At 43.2% G+C, this 26,964-nt stretch overlaps 1 protein-coding gene across 2 annotated transcripts in view; it reads right to left on the bottom strand.

Annotated features, from left to right (window-relative positions):
* Window positions 1-26,964, bottom strand: part of SYN2 (synapsin II) — a 162,750-nt gene that overhangs the window by 2,000 nt on the left and 133,786 nt on the right. For both annotated transcript variants that reach the window (XM_036332208.1, XM_036332209.1), the window contains exons 6-12: window positions 25,859-25,921; window positions 25,335-25,477; window positions 20,746-20,820; window positions 20,164-20,266; window positions 18,666-18,815; window positions 6,538-6,598; window positions 2,042-2,291 (exon numbers count right to left, since the gene is read on the bottom strand). In XM_036332208.1, the coding sequence (XP_036188101.1) occupies window positions 2,042-2,291; window positions 6,538-6,598; window positions 18,666-18,815; window positions 20,164-20,266; window positions 20,746-20,820; window positions 25,335-25,477; window positions 25,859-25,921 (845 nt within the window). The remainder of the gene's footprint in view (window positions 1-2,041; window positions 2,292-6,537; window positions 6,599-18,665; window positions 18,816-20,163; window positions 20,267-20,745; window positions 20,821-25,334; window positions 25,478-25,858; window positions 25,922-26,964) is intronic.

Genomic DNA, 26,964 nt, shown 5'->3' with positions numbered 1-26,964 from the left:
GTTGTTAGGCAGTTTTCTAATAAAAAAAAATAAAAAAACACACACATTTTAGGGACTGATTTATCCCTTGAGAGATTAGCAATTCAGAGAGAAAAACTCAATACAAGAAGGTCGAGGAAAGGCTAAGCCCAGAACTTCGGAAGAGGATACAGGTCTAGTGTCTCCAGTGGTCCGTCTTCTCTCCTTGATTTCTACTATGTCCCTTTCCTGCCAGTTTCTGTCTCCAGAACTTTTTTCCTGGTGCCTCAAAAATCCCAGCCCTCCCCTAAATTCAGGGTGTAGCCCCAGAAACTTCATTCTACAGAAGTATGAGCAGTTTCTCGCTTCCTGCAGTTACTGTGAACAGATGCCCTGCTTTCATTAGACTAAAGATGAGCCACAACATGCTGGCCTCTGGGAGGGGGACTCCTCTGCACACACAGGCTAAGGGACTGGGTATCAGCCTTCCTCATCAGAGGCTGACTTTATTCAACAATGTAAGCAGTGACAACCCAAAAATCTGCCCTCAAACTGGGGCCAAAATTGGAAGGTAGGAGAGATTAAAAAGTCAGCATACAGAAAAAAAACTGGGTTGAAGGGAGGTTATGGGACATGTGAGATAAGAAATGTGTCACTGGCCAGAGCTGGGGAGCTGGAGTGGGTGATGCTCCTCCTGTCATGTAGGAAAACCCAGAGAAAGTGGTCATCTGGAGCCCTTGAGTCCTAATCCTGGCTATGCCGCTAATGAGCAGAGTGGCTTTAAAAATGAACATTAATCGAATCTCTCTGAGCTATGTTTTCTCATTTATGCAATGGCTAGACAATCTCTAAAAGTGCCTCATTTGAACTCCAAAATTCTATGGCCCCCTATTCTCCCTCCCTAAAGATTCTCATTATTTTACTATGAGAAGCACAGATGGCGCTATACCAGTGATGGCGAACCTATGACACGCGTGTCAGAGGTGACACACGAACTCATTTTTTTTTGTTGATTTTTCTTTGTTAAATGGCATTTAAATATATAAAAAAATATCAAAAATATAATTCTTTGTTTTACTATGGTTGCAAATATCAAAAAATTTCTATATGTGACACGGCACCAGAGTTAAGTTCGGGTTTTTCAAAATGCTGACACACCGAGCTCAAAAGGTTCGCCATCACTGGTCTGTACCATTCCCCCAAGGCTGCAGCTGTCTGTGCTGATAGTGATGCAGAGTACTGTTTGAAGAAATTGAAGAGAGGTATCTCTGGTTCTGGTGGAGAAGGTGGAACTGACCTCCACCCACATGCTGGTGCTGTTCTTCTCAAGTACAGCCGTACTACTTCCTTGGGGTCCTCAGCTCCTCCTCTGAAGCAGGGCAGTATAATGGGGGCTTCTAGAGTTTCTCCTGGGAATGAGGGAACCCCAGAGGATGCAGTTGCTCAGGGTCTCTATCTGAGCCCTTCTCAGATGACCACACCAGAAACTGACCTCTCTCTGAGAAAGCTGAGAGTAAAAAGCTGAAATGGATTTAACTTCTTCTCTCTTTTCCTTCTGGGCAGCCTTGCTAATTATATACCGTAAACTGTGAGTCAAAGGCAGCAAAGAGGATTTTTTTTTAAATTGAGAGAGAGTGAGAGGGAGAGAGAGAGAGAGAGAGAGAGAGAGAGAGAGAGAGAGAGAGAGAAGAAATGGGAAAAAGAGTAGGAGACAGGATCAAAAAAACAAAAACCCTAAGCTAGTACAAGAATAGAAGGGGTAGTATCTCTGCCTTACTGTCACTCCCCAGGAAGAAAGGGGAGGGTTTGAGCTTCTAGCAAGACTTTAGACTTTCACTTCCCTCTTTCCTATCCTCCCCAATCAACCCTAAATAGGCCCCCAACAACAACAAAAAAACCCACACACAACCAAAAACCAAAAAATAAAATAACCCAAAACCAAAACCCCCAAAAACCCCCACAAAAATATCTGTGGAGGAGGAAGAGGCCTGACTGAAGGTGCTTTCTAGCACCTCTGGAGCCCAAGGCCTGCGAGGAAGGGCAGGAAGAGGGGAGGGGAAGCAGCTGCTGAGTTGTCTCTTACTTGAGCTGTGGGTGAGGCTGGGGCTTCTGTGGTGGAGCAGCCGGGGGTGGCTGGGCCTCTGCCAGGGAGCTGCTGCTGGAGGGTGCATCTCCGTGGGTGGTGGGGCCGCCTGGCAGCTGAGGAGCCGAGAAGGAGGAAGAAGAGGAGGAGGAGGAAGAGGAGGAAGGTGGCACTGATGGTCCACGGGGGAGTCGGCGTGGAGGCAGCACCTTGCCTGGGGGTTGCATTCCTTGGGGTTGCCCAGGGCCCCCTAGGTTCAGTACAAGAAAAACTTCATAATTTAACCATATCAAAGGGTTTTCTTGTTAAAATCTATGTTTCAAAGGGTGTGGTTAGTTAGTTACTGAAAGGATAAGCTCCATTACAAGAAGCCACCTGAGGCTCTGAAGGATCCCAGAGGGAGTCCCTGGTTACCCTCATACATTGCCACTACTTGCTTTTCCTCAGAGACACAGCACCTCAGTCACAGCAGAAGTTGGGGGACAGGGAAGAAACCATGGGATGAGTGGCTTCAATCAGAGGTGAGCTCTCTATAGAAGACCCCGCAGACCAGAAGGACCCCACCCCTCTTCCCCAGAGGTTCCTCAGGTACAGGCCAACCTGCCCCTAGTAGGAGGTCTCAAGTTCCACACAGCAGACACAGTACAGGGCAGTGGAAAGAGCAGTGGTCTGGGAATCAGAAAACCCAAGACATAGTCTATCACTGACTCCTTGAGCAAGTCAGGAAACTTCTCTGGGCCTCTGTGTTTCTAAACATAAAACTGTTAAAAAAATAAGGCCTACTTGTAATTTTCTTTTAAGATGGTAGTGTTTTAAAGATGGTAATAGGTGAGAAAGTTCTTCAAAAATTATTCTGTGCTTTATGATCATTGATAATCACTGACTTACATTGTTTTATGGAACTAGCCTTTGTCCTGCTCTGAGTCTATACGTGTCTGATTCACACCCCCACCCCACCAGGGCTTCATTTTAGTATTAGCTCATGCCCATGACTAAGATAAATCTTTTGTTTCCAGTAACTCTTTTGCTTTTTTATTATCATCCGCAGGGGCTCCAGTCCTTTTCAGGTGAGTATGGTAAAATTCTACAGAAATCCAAGTCCCATTTTCCCCTGGAGATGATGTGGGCACCACCTGGTAGAGAAGACTCCCCCACCTCCACCCCCTCAAAGAGGACCAGGATTCCCTTCTCCCAGAATGAGACAGAAAACCATCTGTGGTCTGGAAAGAAAAAAGTCATCCTTCCTCTGGAGATTGATAGACAGTAAGTGTGGTACCAATGGCTCTGATTTTGCTGAGGATGGTTACTATAGTCAGGAGTCAAAAGATGTCCCCATCAGCACATATAGACTAGTGGAAATGATGCATAATTGGCCTAGAGATCCAATTTCTCAGTCGAAATCTTAGTGTCCACATCCATGGGCCTACTGGAAGGAGTGGTTTATAGAAACTCAATGGCAGCTAAAAGTTGTGTTGTAACTTAGTTTTCTAGAAACACCAGAACACCTGTACCCTCTGGAGAGGTAAAATTCTATGTTTATACCATTATGCACCCATGACTGTTGGCCCATTTATCATCAATTATCAATTATCTACTTTATCATCAATTAACAATTAATACTAGGGTTAGTTACACATAAATATATAAATGAATGAAAAAATGGAAATTTTCATGTTTAAGAATTCCCAGGTTCAAATTAGATAACTAGCGAAGATGACAGGTTAGCACAGCGGTTCTCAACCTGTGGGTCGCGACCCCTTTGGCGGTCGAACGACCCTTTCACAGGGGTCGCCTAAGACCATCCTACATATCAGATATTTACATTACGATTCATAACAGTAGCAACATTACAGTTATGAAGTAGCAACAAAAATAATTTTATGGTTGGGTCACAACATGAGGAACTGTATTTAAAGGGCCAGAAGGTTGAGAACCACTGGGTTAACAGATTATTTCATATTAACCAGTTTTTGCCTTTTAAAAGTTTGGTATTATTTGTATTAACATCTTCTTATAAAATATTTCACGTTGATAGCTCAGCATCTTGTACCAGAAATTTTTAAGCTTTCCCACCTGTACAGAGATGCTTGAATAGCCAGAAACTTTACAACTTAACACTGAAGACAGATATAACTTTTCCTTTATTGCACATTAAGCTGTACAAGAGAGTCACAAAAGAGAGGTACTTCAATCACACTTCCAGCATTAGCTGAGGTTCTCACGCTGGGTCAGTACAAAAAAAAAGGGACAACATCAGAAAAGAAATGGGTACAAAACACCTGAATGGCAATCCTATACTGTGATGCGTATGTCCCCCAGGCCATAGAGTTGTCCCTTAGCATGCTGCCTGAGGTCACATGACAGTCAGGTTAAGCTGTCTACTTGTGTTTGGCAGTTTTCTCTCCCACCTGAGAGACCTTGGCTGATACCACCCTGGAACCTGACTGAATTCAAATAGCAACTTTGTGTTTGTGGTTCACAAATGTCACATGAAAAGCACCTGGATGTTCACACTGAGAACATGCAGAGAAGCAACACCACCATCAGCTCACCACTGGACAAAAATAATAAATAAATAAATAAATTTCTCCATTTGGGGAAATGTTGCTTTATTCCTTTCTATCATTTGATCAGATTGGGAGGTATTGAAGGGCCTGATTCTTAGGCAACTCACCTGAAAGAGTGTAAATGCATATATGTATATATTTACAACAGATTGATTACCATCATCATCTAAAGAAGGGATCAGAGACAAGAACATTCACACTCAGTGTATTTCCCTGTAGCCTCTGAATTTGCCAGCAACCCAAGGAGAAACCAGAGCAGTGCCCCCCTGACACATAAATCATGTTACATACTGCCAACACTAGTTCCTCAGACCTGGTAATCCAGAACAGTGACATATCAGTATAGGAGTGAAAGGGAATGTAAAAGTAGAGCCGAAGCACTTCTTCTGAAAGGCAAACTGCTGGCATGAACTTCCATGAACCATGATGCTTGAGGAGGCCACTTGGTGCCCATTCTGAGCCTGGCCAGGAGATGGCAAGATGAGGCATTGAACCCAAGGCCTGCTTTAATTAACTGCCTCATCTCTGCCCAGGAGCTGAATATTGGAGGAAAGAGAACCAGTGAGGGTTCTTCAAGAGCCACAGCTGTGCAGCCTTTGCCCCAAACACACACAAGGTAACATCTGAGACAGTTTTTCCCTAGAAAGATAAAGCTCTTTATACTTTAGACTCCAGAGGGCTCTCATAACAGCAGAAAACTAAAGCAGGAGTCCACCGCAGAGTTCTGTAGGCAGTGTACCGACTCAAGTGAAATGGGACATTTCAAATTTGGTCTCATGTTATGATGCCTCAGGAGAGGCCAAGAGCAGAATGGCTGAATCCTTCCCAGACTTTCAGTAGCTCCCTGCATTCTACGTCTAAAATTGCTAAAGAATCATCTCTGTACATAGGTCAATCTTTGGGGATACAAAACAGCCTCAGTTCCACAAAAGCACACACATGGCCAACTCAGAAACAGCAACAAAGAAGAAACAACTTGGGGGGACTGAGATCAACACAGAAAACACTCACAAGTTCACCTGGATATTGCACATCGGCGGCCCCATTTTTTTTTTTTTCTAATCTCAGAGCTAATTATTTAATAATAAAAACAAAGAGTACACTGGGATGTAAAATACAAAACACATTCCTAGAATAGCTTCTTCTTTATGTTTTATGTCATCACTGAAAACACAAGAACTCTACAGGCACAGCCAGCATATTCACATATACTCAAACTGCACCAAATTTTAGCAAATGGAGAAAAATGTGGATGGCTTCAGATTCAACAGATGAAGCTATGAAAATTAGACCTTGGAAATCTCTTAAACTTCTATCTAGTCATGCAGAAAGAAAGCAAAAAGCACAGTTCATTGAAGATCCCAAGCACATTCATGGAGGTAAGCAGGGGGTGGGGGTGGTTTAATCTGAGCCTGGACCAGGGGGGAAGGGTGTGTTAAAGGGGAAGGGGAAAAGGAGTGGAGTTGGGTTTTATTTTTGTGGTCTTTGTTTCTCTCCTGTCCATCCCCTAGTCCTATTTCACCCCACATTATGTAATACTTTAAAAAATATATCAAACCACCCAGAAGGTAGAGTCACCCTGGACTTCGGAGAGGCACGATTCTTTTGTACACTGTTTACAAACAGCCCTGGAATCACAAGTTATACAGAGAAACATAAGTGAGCATTACAAGCACGAATAGGGACAGGTAAACAACCAGACAGAGGAGCTGACACTGCATAGGAAAAACACAGTCCAGTCAGCATTGAAAGAACGCAGAAACGGCACCAATGGGAGGGTGAGTTGCTTCCCTCCCCACTTTCTTTCCTTATTTGTTTTTGGCTTAAAATTTCTGCTTTGAAAAATTAACTACCAATCACTTTAAGAAGCTTGGACTTGCTTTGGCCCTACTGCAATGCCATTACAGTCGAGAATATACTGTAAACAACCTTGGGGGGCTGGCCGCTGAGGTGGGGTCTTGCTCGAGTCCGGATCCTTAAGTGTTCCACTCTGGAAGACAAAAATGTAAAAGAGATAAAAAGAAAACTCTAATCAGATTCCAAAGAGAAGCCCTGTGGCTTTGTAGTATGGCTTCAGTGGCATCTGTGGGATCTGTTCCAGAGGCTTCTGCTGTTTCAGAAATAATTTTCAGACTCTAGGCTGTTGCTGGCACACAGGTGTAGGCAGTCTGGGGCATAGAACTACTCTGATACACAGTGTATCCACCCCTTTTTCATTTCACCCCTTTTTAGATTTATAAGAAGCTTTGAGTCTTCTTCCATCAGCATTTGGTTTCTTCTATGTGATCTGCCTGATGTCCAGCTTCCCCTCATACTCACAGGCCTGGCTTCCTGAAGAAAAGGGAAGGATCAACACCAAACTCCAAAGATCAGGCTGTGCTTTCAGCGACCCCTGGGACTGAAGAAGTGGTAGTGGTGGTGGGGTGGGGGGAGCAGGGAGGACCCCGGACCAGGTGAACAGCCTCATTTGCCTCTCTTCTCATGTGGAGTTAACTCCAGGGTGGGATCAGCTCTGGAGCAGACTCAGGGGTCAGAGCCACTCTTTGGGCTGGCTACAACTCCCACAGGAGGGACTTGAAGGAGGGGACAGTTGTTTGCTTTCCAGAACCTCTCTTACCCAAAGGGAAGGAGTATGATGCTCATGTTTGTAAAAGTGCTCAAGGCCAAGCTGTTTTCCTCTCAAACAGCATCATTACATTTTACCCAACAACATGGCTCCACTCCCATGCTTCCTCTACTCCCAGCTGTGATTCTGATTATGTCCTAACAGGATCAAAGATGCATGTGACTTCAGTCTGTCTAACATTTGTATGAAAGCGGTGAGCATTTGGAGCTTGAATTCAGCATAGGGGAAATGCTCTATAAAGCCGGAGGGATGCCAAGTATGCCGATGGTGATGTCAGAGAGGGAGCTTCTGAGGCAAGGCTGTGAAATGGGCTGAGTATGTCTTAAGCACTCTCCCACTTCCTCTTTTAGTGCTCCTCTCCCCTTGTGACATGCCCCCCAGCCCTACTCCCACATTAAAACTGTTTCTCCTCCTGTTCCCCATTTCCCATGGGGCTCCAATTCTGGCCATCTATCTTCTCTTCTGCCTATTGAAGCCCATTTTCAGCTCTATTGCCAGGAGAGCAGAAGTGTTACCCTTTCTAGTATCATGGTCTTTTAATAACAGCAATGCCTAAAACTGTTGTACTAAGAATTTCAGATAGAAGGAGGTAGGGAGCCTTTGAAATGTCCTTAGTGCCAACACATCAGAGGGCACCTCTTATACCTATAATCCCCAGTTTCTCAAAGATCACAGCAAAAATATCAACACTTCTTTCCCTTTCTTCCAAGCCCTCTCATGAGATCTGCAAGACTTAGTCTTAGCCCAGGTACTGAAATACCCACACCCAATAAGCTAGCTAGAGAACCACTGCCTCCAGTCAGCCATTAAGACCCATCATGTTTCCCTCATGGCATCCAAAATTCACCATCTTCTCTTGGCCAACCCTGATCAGGCCTATATCATGTCTTGCTTAGACTACCAAAATAGTCTCCTCATTCTTAGTCTCTTCCCTCTCCAATCTATCTTCTTCATGGCTACTTATCCTTCTAAACTCCTTCCCTAACTCTAACGCTCTAAATAATTTATAATTAACACTATATATATGCTAGGTAACATGTACACTTTTATACAGCATTTACCTTAAACTTCACTATAGCTCTATAATATGGATGCTATTATCAACATCCCTAATTTTAGATAAGGAAACTGAGGCACATCTAAGTCAGGTAATTTGTCCAGGGTCATACAGTGGTGGCTAATGCAACTGGACTGTGAGCCCCGACAGTCTGATGCTCACCTTTTCTTTTCATTGCTTACAGATAACATTCACACTCTTCAGGCTGACATCAGGAACTTTCATCAGCATGGTTGGAATTGACCCTGCTAGCCTTCTCTCTCCCTCATGTCCTAAACACACCGGCTCCCACCAGGCCTGACCCCTCACTGTTTATTCTCTAGTCTAGGCCACTCCATAGTGCATGGATGTCTAAGTCAAGTTCTACCCTATCCATGAAATCTCCTCTTCTGACTGCCTCTTTTTGATTTGTCATCTCCTCTCTGAAATCCTATAATAGCATTTAGGAGACTTATACTACTGAAAGGGACATTTGCAGTGCTATCTTGTTATCCTGAAGGCTGGGATGATGCTTCTAAGAAAACTGCCAAATCTTTGAGGGCATGGACTATGTGTCTTCATCTTCTCATGAATTCCTAACAAATGCAGTGTCCCTTTTTTTCCCCAAAGAAAAATTGGGATATATGGCCTGATATGGGAGTTCTTTATTAAAAAGTTAAAAGAGCTCTGGCTGCACCATAGCTGGTGTGGCTCAGTTTGTTGGAGCGCTGTCCCTGTATACTGAAAGCTCACAGGTTCGATCCTGGGTCAGGTACTGTACGTAGGAGGTAACCAATCGATGTTTCTCTTTCACATCAATGTTTCTCTCTCCCCCGCCCCATCCTTTCCTCTCTCTAAAAAAAACATATCCTCAGGTGAGGATTTTAAAAAAAGCCCTGGCCGGATGGCTCAATGGGTTGGAATGCCATCCTGCACACCAAAAGGTTGATTTGAGGGCTCGATTCCTAGTCAGGGCATATACCTAGATTGCAGGTTTGATCCCCGGTCAGGATGCACATAGGAAGCAACCAACTGATGTTTCTCTCTCACATTAATGTTTGCCCCTCTCTCTCACTTTCTCTCACTCTCTCCCTTCCTCTCTCTCTCTCTCTCTCAAACCAATAAATACATCCTCAAGTGAGGATTTTCTAAAAGCTCAAATAGAATTGGGAGCCTGGCCAGTGTGGCTCAGTGATTGAGCTTTGACACATGTACCAGGAAGTTGCCAATTCGATTCTGGGTCAAGGCACATGTCCAGGAGGGGGCATGCAGGAAGCAGCCGACTGATGTTGATAATGTTTCTCTCTCACCAATGTTTCCATCTCTCCATCTCTCTTCCTCTCTCTCTAAAATCCATAAAAATATATTTTAAAAAATAGAATTGGGAATATTTTTGAATATTCAAGACTATTGTCATTTTACCAACATCATTAAGCACAGGGCCGAGCATATAAGAGGTCCTTAGTAAAAACCTTGTTAAGTAAATGAACATGCAACAACAACTACAATGAAAGCCCAAAATGGAGCAGAATATAAGTCTTTTAAGATAAAAATGTTGGTAAACCCTAGTTGTTAAGCCATATTTTATTTGGTATCAACACTGGTGAGCAGCTCTGAAAATGCTCTGGTTAGGGAATTAAACTTGAGGCCTGCTACAGGTGCCTATATATCAGGCACAGAAAGTAAAGTCCAAACAATCTCAAAGCAGCAGTAATTGCTTCCATCAAGACTGTTTAACCAGCCAAGTTTAGGACACATAAGGCTCAACAGTTCTTTCCTATTAAGCTCTCTTCCTTCTCTTAACCTGGCTGCCAACTGGATGAGAAGTCTGGGGCCAGGATATAGTGTTTGGAAATGGGAGCACAGGATACCAGGGTTGCTTTTTACCTGGGTTCCTGACTTCTTGCTCAGATGGGGCTGGGTATTAATCCCAGCCCCAACACATACACACAGACACACATACACACACATAGCCATCTAGGTCTACTTTAAAATTGAGTAACAGAGTGACTGAGGAATTAGGCTTTTCAGTTAGGAAGACCTTGGGTTAATCTAAACCTGCCACTTAATCTAAACCTGTAACTTTGTGACCTTGGGAAAGGTATTTTGCTCCTCTGCACCTGCCTTTCTTCAAAAGGTTTTTGTGATATAAAGTGAGATTGATCATCTATCTATCTATATATCTATCTAGATATTTATAAGCACCTGGCCCCAGTAGGTGCTAAATAAAATACAACAGATGCTGGGATGATAATATTAAGAGGCCTTTTCCTCGGAAGTTCCATTGTTTCCTAGGTCTCACTCCCATGATGGAATACCTCCTGCAGTGTGCTCCCATTCTAGGGCTTCAGAGAACTTTATTCCGTTGTAATGTTACAAACCTCCCCTGGGCTCCCTGACAAGCCATCAGTGTCATAACCTCAATGCCTGAGAGAGATATTCAGATGAAAAACAGCAAAATTCATATAGACTGACTCTTGCCAGCTCTTTCCCCAAGGTTGCACTGCTGTGACTGCCAGTGAATTACTGTGGACATTGGACAAGACCATTTTAAGATGTCCTCCTCCATATGTTTCTCCTCTATGGAGGACCACAGAGCACGAGGGCAGAACCAGGGCCAATGGGCAGACATTCCAGAAGAGTAGACTTTAACTTATTGGAAGAACTTTCTACAGTAAAAACAGTGCAAGTGGCTGTTTTGGAAAGTGGGCATCTTCATGTAGAAACTAGAGAATTGCCTGACAAAGATGTTGTAGATAATATTCCTTCATTATGAGACAGATTAGATGAACACCACAGTTTCTTCCAATCCTGAGACTCTATGATTCCAGGAGAACCTTTAAAATCTTATATATAAAACTCTAATGGGAGAACTCCAGACTTTTACAGGATGAACTGACAGGAGTAATCATACCATGAAGGCTGGCCCCAGCTCTCCTCAGCCACATCAGTATACAAATAAGATACTCAAAGATGAACTGAACCCAAATTTCCCTTCCCAAAGCTTAAGGGGAAGAGCTCCCAGAGGTAGCCTTTTGGGCTGGAGCCTGGGAATGTGCCTTGGCCACCCTTGTCTGGCGCCTTGGGAGTTCTGTCCTCAGCTCCACTGAGGTTATGGACTGAGGACTTCCCAGGGGCAACAGGAGGCGGGAGGAGAGTCCCCTAGGACTGTCCCATGCCAGGCTGAGACTCTCTGCCTCCACCCACAAGCCTTCCATCTGCTGGAGCTGAGGGCCTATTCCCTGTGGGGATTGGCTACCATGAGATCTGTCTCCAGTCACCAAGAGCCTCATGGGATGCCAGATTCCAGAGAAGTCTGGCCACTCTGGCGTCACTGCCAAAGTCTGGCCTGTAGCCAGCCCACAGCAGGAACTCATGGCCAGGCTGAGCGGCAGTTTCCCTCAGGAAGTTGGGTTTACTTAAACAGGTAAGAATGTGAAGTCCAACGCTTGTGCCCAGACACACCACAAGAGAAGGGGGAATAAATGGCCTTTAGGCAGCATAAAGAAAACCCCCAGTAACCCTGGGTTTAGAGACTAACAACAAGCTCAGAGGGTGTTGGTTTGTAATAGTGCTTCCAAAAATATGATGCAGCTGGTGGTTCATCAGTGTCTCAAAAAGGGGAGATCACAAGTCCACTGCTCTTTAGGCTGATAAACTTCACAAGACACTGCAACCAGTTCTGGGTATCTCTTTTAAGGGGGACTCAGGTGGAATAAAATGGGTACATGGAGCAGATAGGATGGTGAGAAGTGTGGAAATGACATCTTTCCTGATGTGAATTTGACGTTACGTAATCTCTGAGTCTCAGTTTCCCAAATGGGCTGATTGTAAAGATTCAATGAGATAACTATGAATGCACTGAGGACTAAGTTAGTCAAATGTACAAGCTCTGAACAGGGTCAAGGGCTAGCTTGGGTAGTAGTGAGTCTCCTGGGACTAGAGGTATTTAAGCAGGGTCTGCACAACCTCTGGTCAGAGGTGCTATGTAGTTGCAAGCAGATGACTTCTACAGACTCTTCTGGCTCTAGGCTTCCATTAATCCATTAATTCTTTCATGAATTTTTCAGTTCTTTAGCTGTCTGAGAAATGGGACAAGCCCTTCATAGCTGCAGAGGCTTGGGCCCAGAAAGACCCTACGGCTACCGGGCCTGAGCAGACATGTCCTGCAGGCACAGGCTTTGAGTAGTTTGGCAAGGAGAATGTGCAGCTACACTCCATCAAAGCTGATTGAGCTAGTATCCTGCTGTGCTGAATCCACTGGATTTTAGTGATGAGAGAAGTCAAGGAGAAGATAAGAGTTGGTGAAGCTCAGAGATTCCTTCAGGCTGGGAGGAGAGCAAGGTTTCCCATTATATAGGGTCAAGGGTCAAAAGGCCCATTCTTACCATCCCCTGTACTCTAGTAGGAGCATCAAAAGGGAATAGTGCATGGTATTATAGGGCCAGGGACCAGAATATTAGCTCTCTTGTTATAAGCTGTATGACCTTGGACAAATCATTTGCATTCTCTTTGCTGATATGAAAGAGACAGAAATAGCCCAAACCTTCTTACCTAGGGTTGTGTGACTCAAAATAATGGCTGTACTTTATAAACTGTAAAGTGCTAGCAAAGTAATTATATAAGTTGGCATCATCACTATTATTTAAATAATAATATCAATCCAAAGGAAAGAATCTCTAGTGGTAGGATTTCATACATCAACGGAGAAGATATTGTTGGGTGGCTTCCTGTCACCTGGTGCATAGTAGTTGACTGTGTAGGAGATTCTGGTCTAAGCTATACCATGCTCTCTGCATATCACTGACTACATGCCTTGCTCATCTATTCCAGCAGCAAGGTCTCTGAAAATACAGAAAAGTCAATTCAGAAACAGTAAATATTTGCTCTTGAAGTTATTGGAAAGTAAATTACTGATCTGATAGAGAAACTAAGCCCATGATGAAGATTTGTGGGTTTTTGTCAAAGACACCTTTAATTTGTCATCCTGTGGCTTTCAGCAGACAAGCTGGGAGACAGGAGCTACTATCTGAGGTCCCAGCAGGATGGAAAGCTGAGGAAGGAAAGACATTACGTGACTCAACTCTTGAGAGTTGTTGGCCTGGGTCCAGCTGCCCCCACCAAGGAGGAAGGCCTTGCTCAGCATATCTGAGACAGGAAATTAGGAAAGGGTCTCAGGGTCTGGCCCCAGGAAAGAGGCCAGGCCAAGCTCCTTGCTGGCCACACCACAGAACTATTCTGATCAGCTCCCCCAGGCCCCGCTCTCCCGGTCTAGGACCCTAGGGGGAATGAGGCAGAAGGAAGGAATGTGGTCAGAAGGTTGTAGGTTCAGTCAGAGCAAGGGGAACAGCATGTTTTCAGGGATCTTTCTGGGATCACCTCTGCAGTTGCCAATGCCCACCTTCCTTCCTCTGAAAGGTTATATAAAAGGTGCCCAAGGATGAGCTCCTCTTCCTTCTTTTGTGAGGGGAATGGCTGTTCTGAGGGCAGAGCTCATCTCCTGGACTGGGGCTCTCCCATAATCAGTGATTTTCTAAGGCCATAAGAAATGTCCCAGGCAGGCAGTCCACGAGACCTATGGGAGCACTGAGGGCCAGGTCACTCGAGGTCAGAATGTCAGCTTCAAGTGATTAAAAATGTCCCTAAAAAGTTAAGACAGCCCCAAAATAGTTTCTCTTAATAGTCTGTTAAGGGATCTAGTCACTAGTGACTTTATCTGAACCTACCTCGAATCTCCTTAGATTTTCAGTTTATATTCACTGGGGAATAAATTCTCTAAAGCCAGTTCTGCTGTGGGAAGCAGGAAGGCCTTTCATTTGTCCTAAATTTACTTCTTCTAAGCTAAATGAAGCTCTCTTAATCCCATGGTTTGGATCTGAATTGTGCTCCCTCCCTAGCTGCATGGCTGTTCAGACTACAGTGAAACAACTTTCTAAGTCTTGATCTCCTTGCACTCAAGAGACCTCATCTTTTCAAGCCTTTGTGGCTGGAAAGACCTAGCTGGAAATGTTTTTGGTATCTCTTTAGACCAGAGAGCCAGTTTAAAAGGATTGGAAGAATGTCCCACCAGAGACCATAGGTTACTAGAGCTCAGTCCTTCATTTATGAACTCTCAATGCTGTCTTTTCCAGGTCTGTGGCTAGCACATGGCCTGAATCACAGCATCTCAGATCTGGAAGGAGATTTTAAAATTTACCTGCTCCAACAGCCCTAGGCCCTAGCCCACACTTTTACAATGTCCCTGACAAGTGGCTCATCCTGCCCCTGTTTGAACATCAGCAATGATGTGGCAGTCACATACTACTTCCCAGAGCAGCCAATTCTTCCCCCACTGTTACAGAGTTTACCCCTATCTTCCAGTAGGTAGGTTTGCCTTTTGGCACCAGTTCTATCTCATGACAACTATCAGAAAGCAGAAAATATCAAATCATGGGCTCCTTGAGACTATTACGATTCAACTACAGCAACTTTAACTCTAAAAAAATACATTTGGCAAATGCTTCAACCTCCTGGTTTTCTCTCCATTGAGAAGAATGATCCAGGTAGAGTTAGAGTTTATCCTTGGTATACAATGACCTTCAGACTGGTAAAAACATTGCAAGTGTGGTATGAGCAGTTCAGGGTAGGGGAAGAGGTTTGTCTTCCTCCTGGACACCATACATGTATTAATGCTTCCAAAGGCTGAGTCTTAGAATCACTCCTCATAGGTCTAACTCAAAGCCAAATAGAAAGCCCATTAGTATCTAAATTCCCTGCATTAGCTATTCAGCCCTTTGGCCCTAGAAGATTTGATAGAAAAATAAAAAAGAGTGGGAGCAGTGGAATTGAAAAAAGATTAGCTACATGAAGGCAGCACTAGGATACCACCTCTATTGGCATGACCTAAAAGCTCTGCTCTACTTGATGTTCTTTCTCTGATTCCTGGGAATCTCAGGAGCAGCCCAGGCCTCTCCAAGGCCTCAGGATGTAAAGCTAAGCTCAGATGCCAGATGACAGGCCCCATGGGGTCAGTGAATATGAGGGTAGACCCGGAGGCTTTGGCCATCTCTGGCCACCAGGTGTCACTGCCACCTTGAGAACTGTCTCTCTAAAACACTAATGTCAATAGGCAGCCCCAGAGCAGGCAGTCAAGCCAGGCTGAGACTAAGTTGTCAACAGCTTTGCCACTCACCTCTCTGCTTTCAGAGACACAGCCAGTGCCTCTCATACTCCTGCCTCAATTCGTTTAAACTGGTTATAGCAGCTGGCCTGGGTCCACTTTTATGACTTTGTTTTCTATGATTTACCCATTCAGGGCTATGGGGCTGGCTGACAATAGGCAAGGTGTGCCCTCTATTCCCCTTCCCCACCCACTCCCCAATCACTCCAGCCTCCTTTAGGTACTCTTCTAGAATCAAAGAAATAAAAAACTCAGGAGCTGCAGGTAAGGATAGAGAGGGAAAAGGAAGGAAGGAAGGGAGGGAGGGAGGGAGGGAGGGAGGGAGGGAGGGAGGGAGGGAGGGAGGGAGGAAGGAAGGAAGGGACGGACCTTAACAAGAGTAATTTCAGTGGGATGGTAGAAGTGGAATACTGATAGGAATGGGTTGAAAAGAAAATCTGATATGATAAAGGGAAGATGGTGACTAAGGCAACTCAAGATGATTTATTGTGAAGGGGAACAGAAAAATGGGGCAGTAGCTGGAAGAGAGCAGGAGCTGAGGAAAGTCTTTGTTTTTTATTTTTTAAGTGAGAGATATTTGTGTGTTGATGTAATAATCTTCTGGAAAAGGAGAAATTGAAGATGGAGAACAGAGGGAATACTTGAAAGTAAAATGGTGGGATCCAGATCACCAATAGAGAGTGGGCCTTAGAAGCAGTTTCATGTGGGTAAAGATTCAGGTAAGTTGATAGATGTGATAGTGAGAATACAAAGGCAATCTGGTTTGACAGTCTCATGGGCCTGAATCCATGATGACTGAAATGTGACCAATGGAAAGGTGCTATTATCAAGGAGAAATGGGAGGTGGAAATATGACCAATAGTCATGACTTTAAGCCCAAGTTTCAGCTTTTGCCAAGTATGGCATACTGTTGGTTGTCTTCTGTCTTTTGGGTGGCCTGGGTGAAGGAAAAAGGTTCAGAGGAAGCTAACAGAAATTACAAGACACCATCCAACAAATGGTGATGACCTCTGTAAATTTAGTCATGATTTCAATTTAGGATATAAATAACTCTTGGACACAAACTGTATCTCATTCATCACTATAGCCCTAACTCTATTAATTAATTTTAAGTATAAACTTTGGGCTAGGCCTGTGCTAGTCGGTAGTAACACAGATGAATGAGGCATGGCCTTAGCTCACAAAGGGCTGGAAGCATTTGAGAATTTATTTGCTAATTTAATTTAATTTAACTTAATTATGTATATAATAAAGACTTTGTCCTTACCCAAAGAGAGATTTGGCCTTTGTCCCCCATTCCTGAGAGGTAACCTATAAACTATTAGAATTTCCTGAGTGATAGGAGTATCTTTGTTATTCATGGTGGGGGCCCCCTTAGACCACACCTTATAGTGTATAATACTGAGGTCACTCATGATGGGTTCCTTGGGCCACATGATATTAACTTGACCTCCAGGAAGGGGGGAATTGGAGTTTGAGTTCTACCAGATGATTGATCAATCAATGTCTATGAAATGAGACCCAAAAAAAACTCTGAACACCAAAGCTCTGGTGAGCTTCCCTGGTTGGGAATCCGTCCTGTGTTACTGTCACATATGGATGCCAGGAGGCTAATGCATCCTAAAGACAACTGAACTTTTGTGTTTAGAACCCTCCCAGACTCCATCCTATGCATCTTCCCTTGGCTTATTTTTTATTTGTATCCTTTCCCATAATACACCTGTAAGTATAATAGCTTTCAATAAGTTCTGTAAATCCTTCCAAAGAATTGTCAAATCTGAGGGTGGTTTGGGGGAATCTCTGAACTTTCTGTTGGTGTCAGGAGTGAAGGCAGTCTTGTGGAGGACTGTGCCTTCAGACTTTGCAGTTAGGGTGACTCCATGTTTCATGTGATCTTAGAATTCAAAGGGATCTAGAGATCATGTAATTCAGCTCCATTCTATAGGCGAGAAAAGAGAGGTCTAGAGATGGGAAGTTACCCAAGGTCACATAATGGTACGACAGAGTGAGACTAGCCCCTGAGTGTCCTAAGTCCCAGCATGGTATGCTTTCCACAATATTCTGTTGTCGCTTCAAATGTGAGGCTGAGCAAAGAAAAGCTTATCTCTGAGCCAGAATGGCTTTGCTACAAGCGATGTTTGCAGTAACCCCTATATTTAGGGAAGCTCATTCCTTACTAGGTTTTCTGCCTTGACTGATGAATTACTCCTTAAAATATTTAAGCTGCAACATTAATGTTTATAGAGTAAGGGGCTTATACCAAAAAAGAACTAATGCTTTCTGTGAGACAGAAACAATTTTTTGTGGATTTTCTCTTTTTTACTGAACGTTTATGCTTCAGAGATTATTTTCATATAATCTAAATTTTATTGCTAGAAGAGATCATGGCAATGTTTTTGTTCAACCCTCATTTTACAGGCAAAGATGCTAAGGAACAGAAATAGGAAGAAATCTATCCAAGGTCACTTTATAATTCAGTGGCAAGGACAGGCTAAACTCAGGTAACAATAGGGACCTTTATTGAGTGCTTTGATGTACTGTGACATATTTTAAGTGTTCTACTTCATTTGATTCTCATAACAATCCTAGGAGATAGGTGCTATTGTTCAGTTCTCCTGAGCAAGAGATAAAAATGGCCAAGGTCGCAAACCTAATAAATGGAGGGTCCAGGATACAAAGTTGGGTAGTTCTTGCTTCAAAGTCTACAATCTAAGTCACTACTATGTTCTACTTCCCTGTTTGAAATAAAATTTGAAAGAAAAATTTCTGGGAGATTTTCATTTACAAATGATAAAACTTGAACCCTAAAAAGGATAGTAACTTCCCCTCAATGTCACATAGCTAGGGAAGAGCTAGACTAGGACTCAGATTTTGGATTAAGAGTTCTTACTACTTTGTTATACAAAAGTTCAGTGGAGAGAAGAGTTTGGGGATATCTTTGAAAAGTGAGGTATCTCCTAGATGGGACTAAAGATCCTTGGGCCCAGGGGTCTTTGCCTTCCTTTGGACCATTCTAGAACCATAGAGCCTGAAGTTCCACAACAACTTCAATGTGTACTTCCCACTAGACCTGCAGAGGGGAGGGAAAAGAAAGAAAGGAAGGAAGAGAAGATTCCATATATCCTATTCAGGCTTATAGGTATCTGACCTCTGTTCCATCCTAGAGCCACCATAGTCTAGAGCAGTGGGCTTGGGAATGGTTCTTGGCTTTCCTGTGTCTCTTCCCAGCTGTTTACCTGTGGCTGCTGGGTGGTTAAGGGTCTCTGAGGAGACAGGACAGGGGTCCTAGACAGCAGCTGGTTCATCTTGCTGATGACTAGTTCGGTGATGAGTTGTTTGTCCTCCACCTGGTATTCCCCAATTAGCGGCATACTGCAGTCCATGACCTGGTAGAAGACAAGGCCCAGGTTAGAAAAGGGTCTGGAGACATTAAAGGCCTGGTACAGTATTTCAGAATAAGTAGAACTTAAGCCAGCAGAAATAGGTTGGGAATAAAGCTGATGTTGTTCTCTTCAGCTGAAAGCATGTTCCTTTGCAGAAAGAGGACCTTTGTCCCATCTTCCTTCAAACTTCTGCCATGGGCATCCACCAATCTTCACCCAGGCCAGTACTCAATGAGACTGAAATGTTGGTTACTGAAGGTAGTGAGCGGAGAGAGGTAGAGAGCCAGATAGAGTATAGACCAGAAGGGCTCAGAAGTTTGCAAGCGAGGGGACCAGGAACAACTGAAGACCATTCCCTTAACACTCCAGTTAGAAGCAGGCAGTTTTCATCTCTGACTTTTCACCCACATAAACTGTATCTCCACAGGTACTCTAACCATTAAATGACTAGACTCCTGCCTTTGCCCATGACCTGGGATGACTTCCCTTTTGCTCCAATCATGATTCTTCCTATATTCAAGGTCCTGATCAATGGTTTCCCACTTTAGGAAGAGCCTGCCTGCCCAGGATCACAGACAATGTATTCCAACTCTCATAAATGAAGGATGATAAAACTGAAGCCCACCCAGAGAGGGGAGGTCTCACTATCTAGAAAGTTACATGTCAAGCAGACCATGGAGTAGCCCACTTTGGGATCCTAACACTAACTCTCTGCAAATACCACCAACTCTGGGCAAGGAGCCTTTCCTGCGTGTTAGAAGACTGGGCAGAAATGTGTGTGAAGGATTCATACTGTCACTGACTTTCCCTTTAACAGAGAAAAAGGAAGTCAGAAAAGTTGTGTTTGAAGACCAGACTGAGTAAAGTGTCTCCAAGGCGCAGAGAGATGCTAAGAAGAATCTCCTGCATCCAGGAGACCTGATTTCTAGCCCAGGTTGAGATAATAATTCACTCTGTGGCCTTGGGCACAAGTTCATGATATGAGACCTCAGTTTTTCTCACCTGCAAAGTGAGTAGATTAGATTGAATGATTCTTTCTGAGACCAAGAATGGTAAAAAAACACTACAATCTTCCCAGAGGAATGATACTTGGCTAGGAACCCAGGAACCCAGATCTGGTATCTCTTACCCATAGTGTGGGTCAGCCAAGCTGGTTGAAAGCAATAACTCCCCACTGGTGAAGGTGTGTTGCTATGCACATCCACTGGTTGTGTCATGTGGGAACCTTCCCATGGCCCAGGAGAGTCTAACCTAAATGTACTCCGGGCCATTCACATAGTCATCAAACCAAGAGCTGGCTTCCAGCCTTGGGGATTGTCTCTTACTACGGTACTCCTTAAATCATACTTACCTCAAAAATGTAGTCTCTCCCATCTTTGCCATGCACAGCTTTGACAGCACAGATGTCCAGGCCACCAAACATCTCAGAGCAGGCATCTACCCACAGCTTGTACCTGGAGGAGATGGGAAAGTATCCTGAGGCTGGGTCATTAGCTCACATCCAGCCTGCTTTCTGGTCACACTCTCATTGCTGCCTCAGCTTCAATCACCACCCCTCTCCAGCCCTCCCTCCCTCCACTCCCATTAAGCACATTGCCTTATCTTCTGTGCCCTCCAGCTTTGCTCTCCAGATACCTGTCTTTTCAGGCTCAGAACAGACCTCATCAACTCTAGGTGGCCTTTCCTTGGCTATTCCAGCCCACAGTAACTATTCCTTTCTTGGAGCTTCTGTGGTATGACCAGTCTTTATCTCCATAACTTAGCACATAACCTAGTCCTGCCTGATCTTGCTAACTGGCTGCTTGGGCCTTTGTGTTCTATCCATCCAGTCTGACTAGAGGTGCCCTTTGGGCAAGGCCCAATTCTTATAACTCTTCATCTAAAGAAGGCCCCTTCTTGCTATGCTAGGGACTGGACTCCTTTTTACACTCACCTGTCTGACATGGCGATCTGTTCCAGCATTGCAGAGCCAGTGTTTGTCTTCCAGTTTCCTGAGATCGATGTCCTCCTACAACAAGGTCCCACCAGGATAGGACAGGCAGTAAGCCACCCAAGCAAGAGGAGGGCATAAAATTTTCCATATTTTTAGCTCACCACTGCTTTCCTCATCTGCTTCTCCCACAAACAGCCCAGGGCCCTGTTGCTAAGCCTAGAGCCTGGCTGCCTCTGTCAAACCTCCACCTGCTATGCTCTCCTCCCCTCTATGAGTCCAGCTCACTGCTCTAGCTCCATAGAGCCTTCCTGATCTTTCAGACAGATAAGCGATTGATCTCTTAAGAGCCCCTATAGGACTCTGCCTGTACTTCACTTTCAATCCTATATCTATTTTTAACTTTAGTTATTTGATCTAAGTCTTCTATCCACAAGTCTGTAAGCCACTTACGGGTATATAGTATTGTCTTGCATACTCAGCAACCTATCCACTAAGTATCTGGGCTGACTTCATACAGTAGTCCCCTTGATCCACAGTTTAATTTTCCATGGTTTTAGTTACCTGTGGTCAACCAAAGTCTGAAAACATTGAATGAAAAAATTCAGAAATAAACAGTTCATACGTTTTAAATTGTGCACTGTTCTGAGCAGCATGATAAAATCTAGCGCTCTGTCCCACTCAGGATTTAAATCATCTTTTTGTCCAAGTATCCATGCTGCATGTGCTCCTCACCCATTAGTCACTTAGTATCCACCTTGGTTATCAGATCAGCTGTCGTGGTATCACAGTGCTTTTGTTCAAGGAACCCTTATATTACTTACTAATGTCTCATTCATCTCACTTCATCCTGTCACATAGGCATTTTATCATCTCACATCATCACAAGAAAGGTGAGTACAGTACAATAAGATATTTTAAAAGAGAGACACCATAATCACATAATCTTTATTGGTGTATATTATTATTATTATTATTATTATTTTCAAATATATTTTTATTGATTTTTTACAGAGAGGAAGGGAGAGAGATAGAGAGCTAGAAACATCGATGAGAGAGAAACATCGATCAGCTGCCTCCTGCACATCTCCCACTGGGGATGTGTCCGCAACCCAGGTATATGCCCTTGACCGGAATCGAACCCGGGAACCTTTCAGTCCGCAGGCCGACGCTCTATCCACTGAGCCAAACCGGTTTCGGCTGGTGTATATTATTATAATTGTTCTATTTTATTATAGTTATTGTTAATCTTTTACTGCGCCTAATTTATGAATTAAATGTTATCATAGTTATGTAGGTATAGGAAAAAAACATAGTATATACAGAGGTTGATACTATTCATGGTTTCAGGGATCCACAGATAAAGGGGGACCAGTGTATATACAAACTGAATTCTATTGATCCTGAAACCTTCTCAGAGTTCTGTGACTATCTCCCAATGGCTTCCGTACTAGCTCACTTATTCATTCATTCAACAATTGGTTTTTGAGAGCCTGCAGTATTAGCAATATGACTCTGGATAAGTCAGTTAACCTTTTCAGGCTTAAGTTGTTTCACCCATCAAATGGACCGGTTCTCTGTTATGCCCTCTGCACTCTCCATCTATGAGCCTGTGTTAGAGTCAACTTGTCTTGGGCTAAATATGAGGCAGATAACCTGGTTTCTGGTTTTGGATTTGCTCTTGACTGGCTGGGTGATCTTGGGTGAATCACTTCACCTAACTGAGCCTCTGTTATCCATGTGTAAACATAAAGTTGTTTTATCATTTTAAATAAACTGTAACATACAAAAAATATGTATTTTTTAATTATTAATCTTTCCTCAGATACAGTCAAGAGGATGGGGATGGTCTAGGGGACAGAAAAGTCCTTCTCACGCCACTGATAGGGACCTTCTTATGCTGTCTTTATCACTCACTACTGGTTGGAGATTGGATGTGTGAGTCTCCACTCAGCAGTTTCTAGGAGTATCCTCCCTACATATCTGATTTCAAACACTGAGAAACCTAGTACAGCTAGTTTTCTGAGCCCTGAGATGCAGTGAATTGAGTGATGTGGTAATAACAACTCCTCACACTCCTAGTACTGACCGCTTTCCAAGAGTCTTCCTTCCCAAGCCCCTCACCAGAACCTCATTGCAAGCCCCCTGTTGTGAATAGGCTGGGATTCTTGCTTCCACTTTACAAAGAGATTAAGACTCAGAGGTTGGAAGACTTGTCCAAGATTGTATGTCTAGTCAAAGTAGATATAAGATAAAAATCCAGGTCTCTTTATTCCCTCATTGTGCTACATTTACCTCTACACCCCACTCAGAAAAAACAAGCTCAGAAAAAACAAGCAACTCACAGTGGAGTGTCTTGAAAAATCTGAGTAGCAATACAAAGACAGATCATATGAAAATAACACTGCCTTCCTAACACTGGTATTTTACAAGTGTGTCCCTGTGACAGGCTGGGTTCCTCAAGGGCAGAGGCAGAGAGTTACTCATTTCCATGTCCCTAGAACAGGGCCATAGTACATAGTTTCTGATAACAGGGTTGTCAGAAACTTTGAATGAGCAATAATAATGTCCCTTACACTTCACACCTTTCTCTAATAACAGGATGCACGGCACAGATCCATACAGGCGACCTGGGGCATGTGGAAACAAAGGGGACACCGAGACTCGCAGGACATCTGACCTCCACAAAAGGACCCCAATTATTGCCTAGTGAGAGTGGGGCAGGAACAGCACCTTCTTTACACCGAATATGTCTGCCCCTGGATTTCTAGGGTGAGAACTGAGGGAGAAGGAAAGAATTTCAAACTTTATCTTGGCTATTGCCAAGCCAATTCCTTCTTCTGAGAGCAAAGGGATAGCCAAAAGTTTGGGGAAGAAGAGCCAAATAACTGTCTGTCCCCTGCAAATAAAAAAGTAAATAATTTCTAAAGCTGCTCTGGTTGCCCACCCTTTATCAATAGTTGGGATTCTCTTATGCTTCATTTAAATTGCTTTTGGAAACCCTAACCCTTAAAAATGTGGTGTGTCTCCTTTTTAAGGATAAAGACACTCTAGCTTCATTGTCAAAAATTTTGTGTTTATTTAGGAGATTTTAACATTAAAGGATAGGAAATCTGCTTTCTTATTGGCTGAATATATTAATTTTCTGCTTTAGATAGTATTTTTACAATGGTATTTTAAATTATCCCTTCTTACATTGTGCATAATTTTAAAGCAACCCTAAATTCCTTTCTGAAGCAGAAAGACTACAAGTAAAAATTATAAACTTTCAAAAAGTAGGAATACAGTCAATAAAGAAAAAAAAATTCGATGCCTCAATTCTCTATAAGAGTTGTTCCCTGAATACTTATTGGGTGCCCACTATGCACCTACTGCTGCATAAGACAGTGGTTCTGCAGAGGTGATTCTAACATTTCTGCTCAGAGAGATCAGAGGAGAGTGATTCAAATCACATGTGTGAAAAGAGCTAAACTATAGCGATACGAAGGAAGTACAGGGAAAGGGCTCCTTACTATTCCAGGGGAGGGAAGTAGAAATACTAAAAAGGAATGAAGGAAGAGAAATGGAAATGATGGATAAAGAAAAGGGAAGTTATTCAAACCTGAAGTCATGAGTAGCAAAGATCAAATTCATATACTATAATGTTCTGTCTTTGTAAAAAACAAACAAAAAAACTACCTAATTTTTTTTTCTAAAAATGGGAGATTAAGATTGCCAAAACTGGAATTATAACCCATTTGCATTCTTATGTACTAGTATATTATGGAAGACTTGGTAGTCTTGAAATCTTTTCTTTTTCTAAATTCTAATAGTGGAAACCTTTAACTTTCCATTTGGCAAATGGACACAGTTATGTAGAAAAGTCATCATTCTCATAACAACTAGGCTTTTAATGGCTCTATATTGTATCTAAGGCTATATATTTACATCAGGAGCTTCTTAACTTTTTCTGTGCTCTGGCAGCCTGGTGAAGCATGTGGATTCCTTTCAATTATAAAATATAAGATGTGTAAATGTATAAAATAAAGTACATAGGACAATAAAAAATTCAATTATTTAAAGTAATTATCAAAATAGTTACCAAAATATTAAACAAACAAATCTGTGATTAGTAAAAATGTTTTTTTATAAATAACAAATATATTTACAGGGGTAAATGTAGTGGCAGGTCCAATAACTACCATGATTCTTTAGTAGTGATAACAGTAATTGTATTTAGAGATATCTGTCACAACTGTATAAAAATACAAGAACCTCTGTGATTACCTGTAGTGACAAAGTCACTCATGCTACTGCTGCTACTATAGCCTGTTGTCTTCATTCATAACTAGGGAAAATGCTCAATTTCATTTAAAGGCAAATAAAAATAAATATTAATGTTATTTCTCATCTTAGTTCATGGACCCTCACTCCTCCCTGACTTGAAAGGAACCCAGGCTAAGACTCCCTGACTTAATGGCACCCTCTCTCTGTTCTCTGCCTTGTGGGCCAGATGAGGTTTAACTGAGTACTGGCTGTTAAGTGGAGGCTCGGATTCTCCTCTGAGTTGAGGAGAAAGTGAAGAGTATCTGCTGGGAACCCACCCCACTCACATGTAAGCCTTGTAATTGTTGCCTATCTTCTGGACCCGGATGTCATACTTGGCGTCAATGAAAGGCTCTGCTGTGGCGTAGGTCTGGGTGAGGGCTACCACGCTAGCAATGTCCTGGAAGTCGTAGTGGTTTTCCACTTTGACCTAATTTTGGAGCAAGGCAGAGAGGAAAAAAGGAGACATACACATATACACACTGAGAGTCACAAGGATCCAAGTCCTCCAAACCCATCAAGATGTTTCCATTCCAGTTGCAAGCCTGAGTGCCACATCTTAGGAGAGTCCTCTCTCCAGCTTCCCTTCCTAGGCTCAGGAGCTACACTTACTGCAAAAGGCCCAATGGACCAAGCAGGTGGCCTACACTCGGCTTGTTGAAAAGGCCTGTTTGGGTAACACTCATGGTTTCAGAGGAGCCAAATCATGGAAGAATTAATCAATAACAGAGGGAGAATAGTCCATAACCGGACTCTCTGAAAAGTACTCTTCTTGGCCTCAATTCCAAAGTACAGCAGGCCCCAGCCTTACCTTGCCCATGCCTGAGTGAGCATGGCCAATCTTCACCACCACAGGGAATGTGGGCAATGTCAGCTGAAAGCAGAGGAGAAAAGAATGAATTGGTCAGAGTGTGCCTGTTTTTCTGTGAAATGTTACAAATATTTTTCTTGGGAACACCCTTGGAAGGGCCTTTTAAAAAACTAGTCCAACCTATGTGCTTTACAAATACAAAAACCGAGGCCCATAGAGTGACAGTAACTTGCTTAAGGTCCCAGCATGTTAATGGCAGATCTATAAGAACTCTGTTTTCCTACTTGGTACTCTACATCTTTAAAACGAATTGTTTCAATCTTCTCTGCATTAGACAAACACAGGGCAGGACTGGAGAATTGGAAAAAATGCATCTTTTTTAAAATATGTTTTTTATTGATTTCAGAGAGAAAGGGAGAGGGAGAGAGAGAGAGATAAACATCAATTATGACAAGGAATCACTGATCGGCTGCTTCCTGCATGCCCCCTACTGGGGATGGAGCCCGCAACCCTAGCATGTGCCCTTGACCGGAATCGAACAGGTGACCCTTCAGTCCACAGGCCAATGCTCTATCCACTGAGCAAAACCGGCTAGGGTGGAAAAAATGCATCTTTGAAAGGGTGAATTTTACTGTATGCAAATTGTACTCTAGTAAACGATAATTACAAAAGGAATATATCTTTGGAATCTAATTCCCTTTTGTCATGTCCCTCTTAGTATCCTCCCCTCCCTCTCAAACATCTAGTTTTCCTATCCTGAACCTGTCTTTTCTCCACATTTCACAGTCTCTTCATTGCTCACCAACACCCCAAGCTCAACCAACAAAACAGTCTAGTACAGTGATGGCGAACCCATGACACACGTGTCAGAGGTGACACGCGAACTCATTTTTTTGGTTGATTTCTTTGTTAAATGGCATTTAAATATATAAAATAAATATCAAAAATATGTCTTTGTTTCACTATGGTTGCAAATATAAAAAAATTTCTATATGTGACACGGCACCAGAGTTAAGTTAGGGTTTTTCACAATGCTGACATGCCGAGCTCAAAAGGTTCGCCATCACTGGCCTAGTATGTTCTTTCTGCCCAGCTTGGGGTTTGGA

This window comes from Myotis myotis, unplaced genomic scaffold, assembly GCF_014108235.1.
Source record: "Myotis myotis isolate mMyoMyo1 unplaced genomic scaffold, mMyoMyo1.p scaffold_m19_p_13, whole genome shotgun sequence".
In the NCBI taxonomy this organism is placed as follows: domain Eukaryota; kingdom Metazoa; phylum Chordata; class Mammalia; order Chiroptera; family Vespertilionidae; genus Myotis; species Myotis myotis.
The sequence above is the reverse complement of the archived record's forward strand: the minus strand, read 5'-3'. Positions and strand labels throughout refer to the sequence as shown.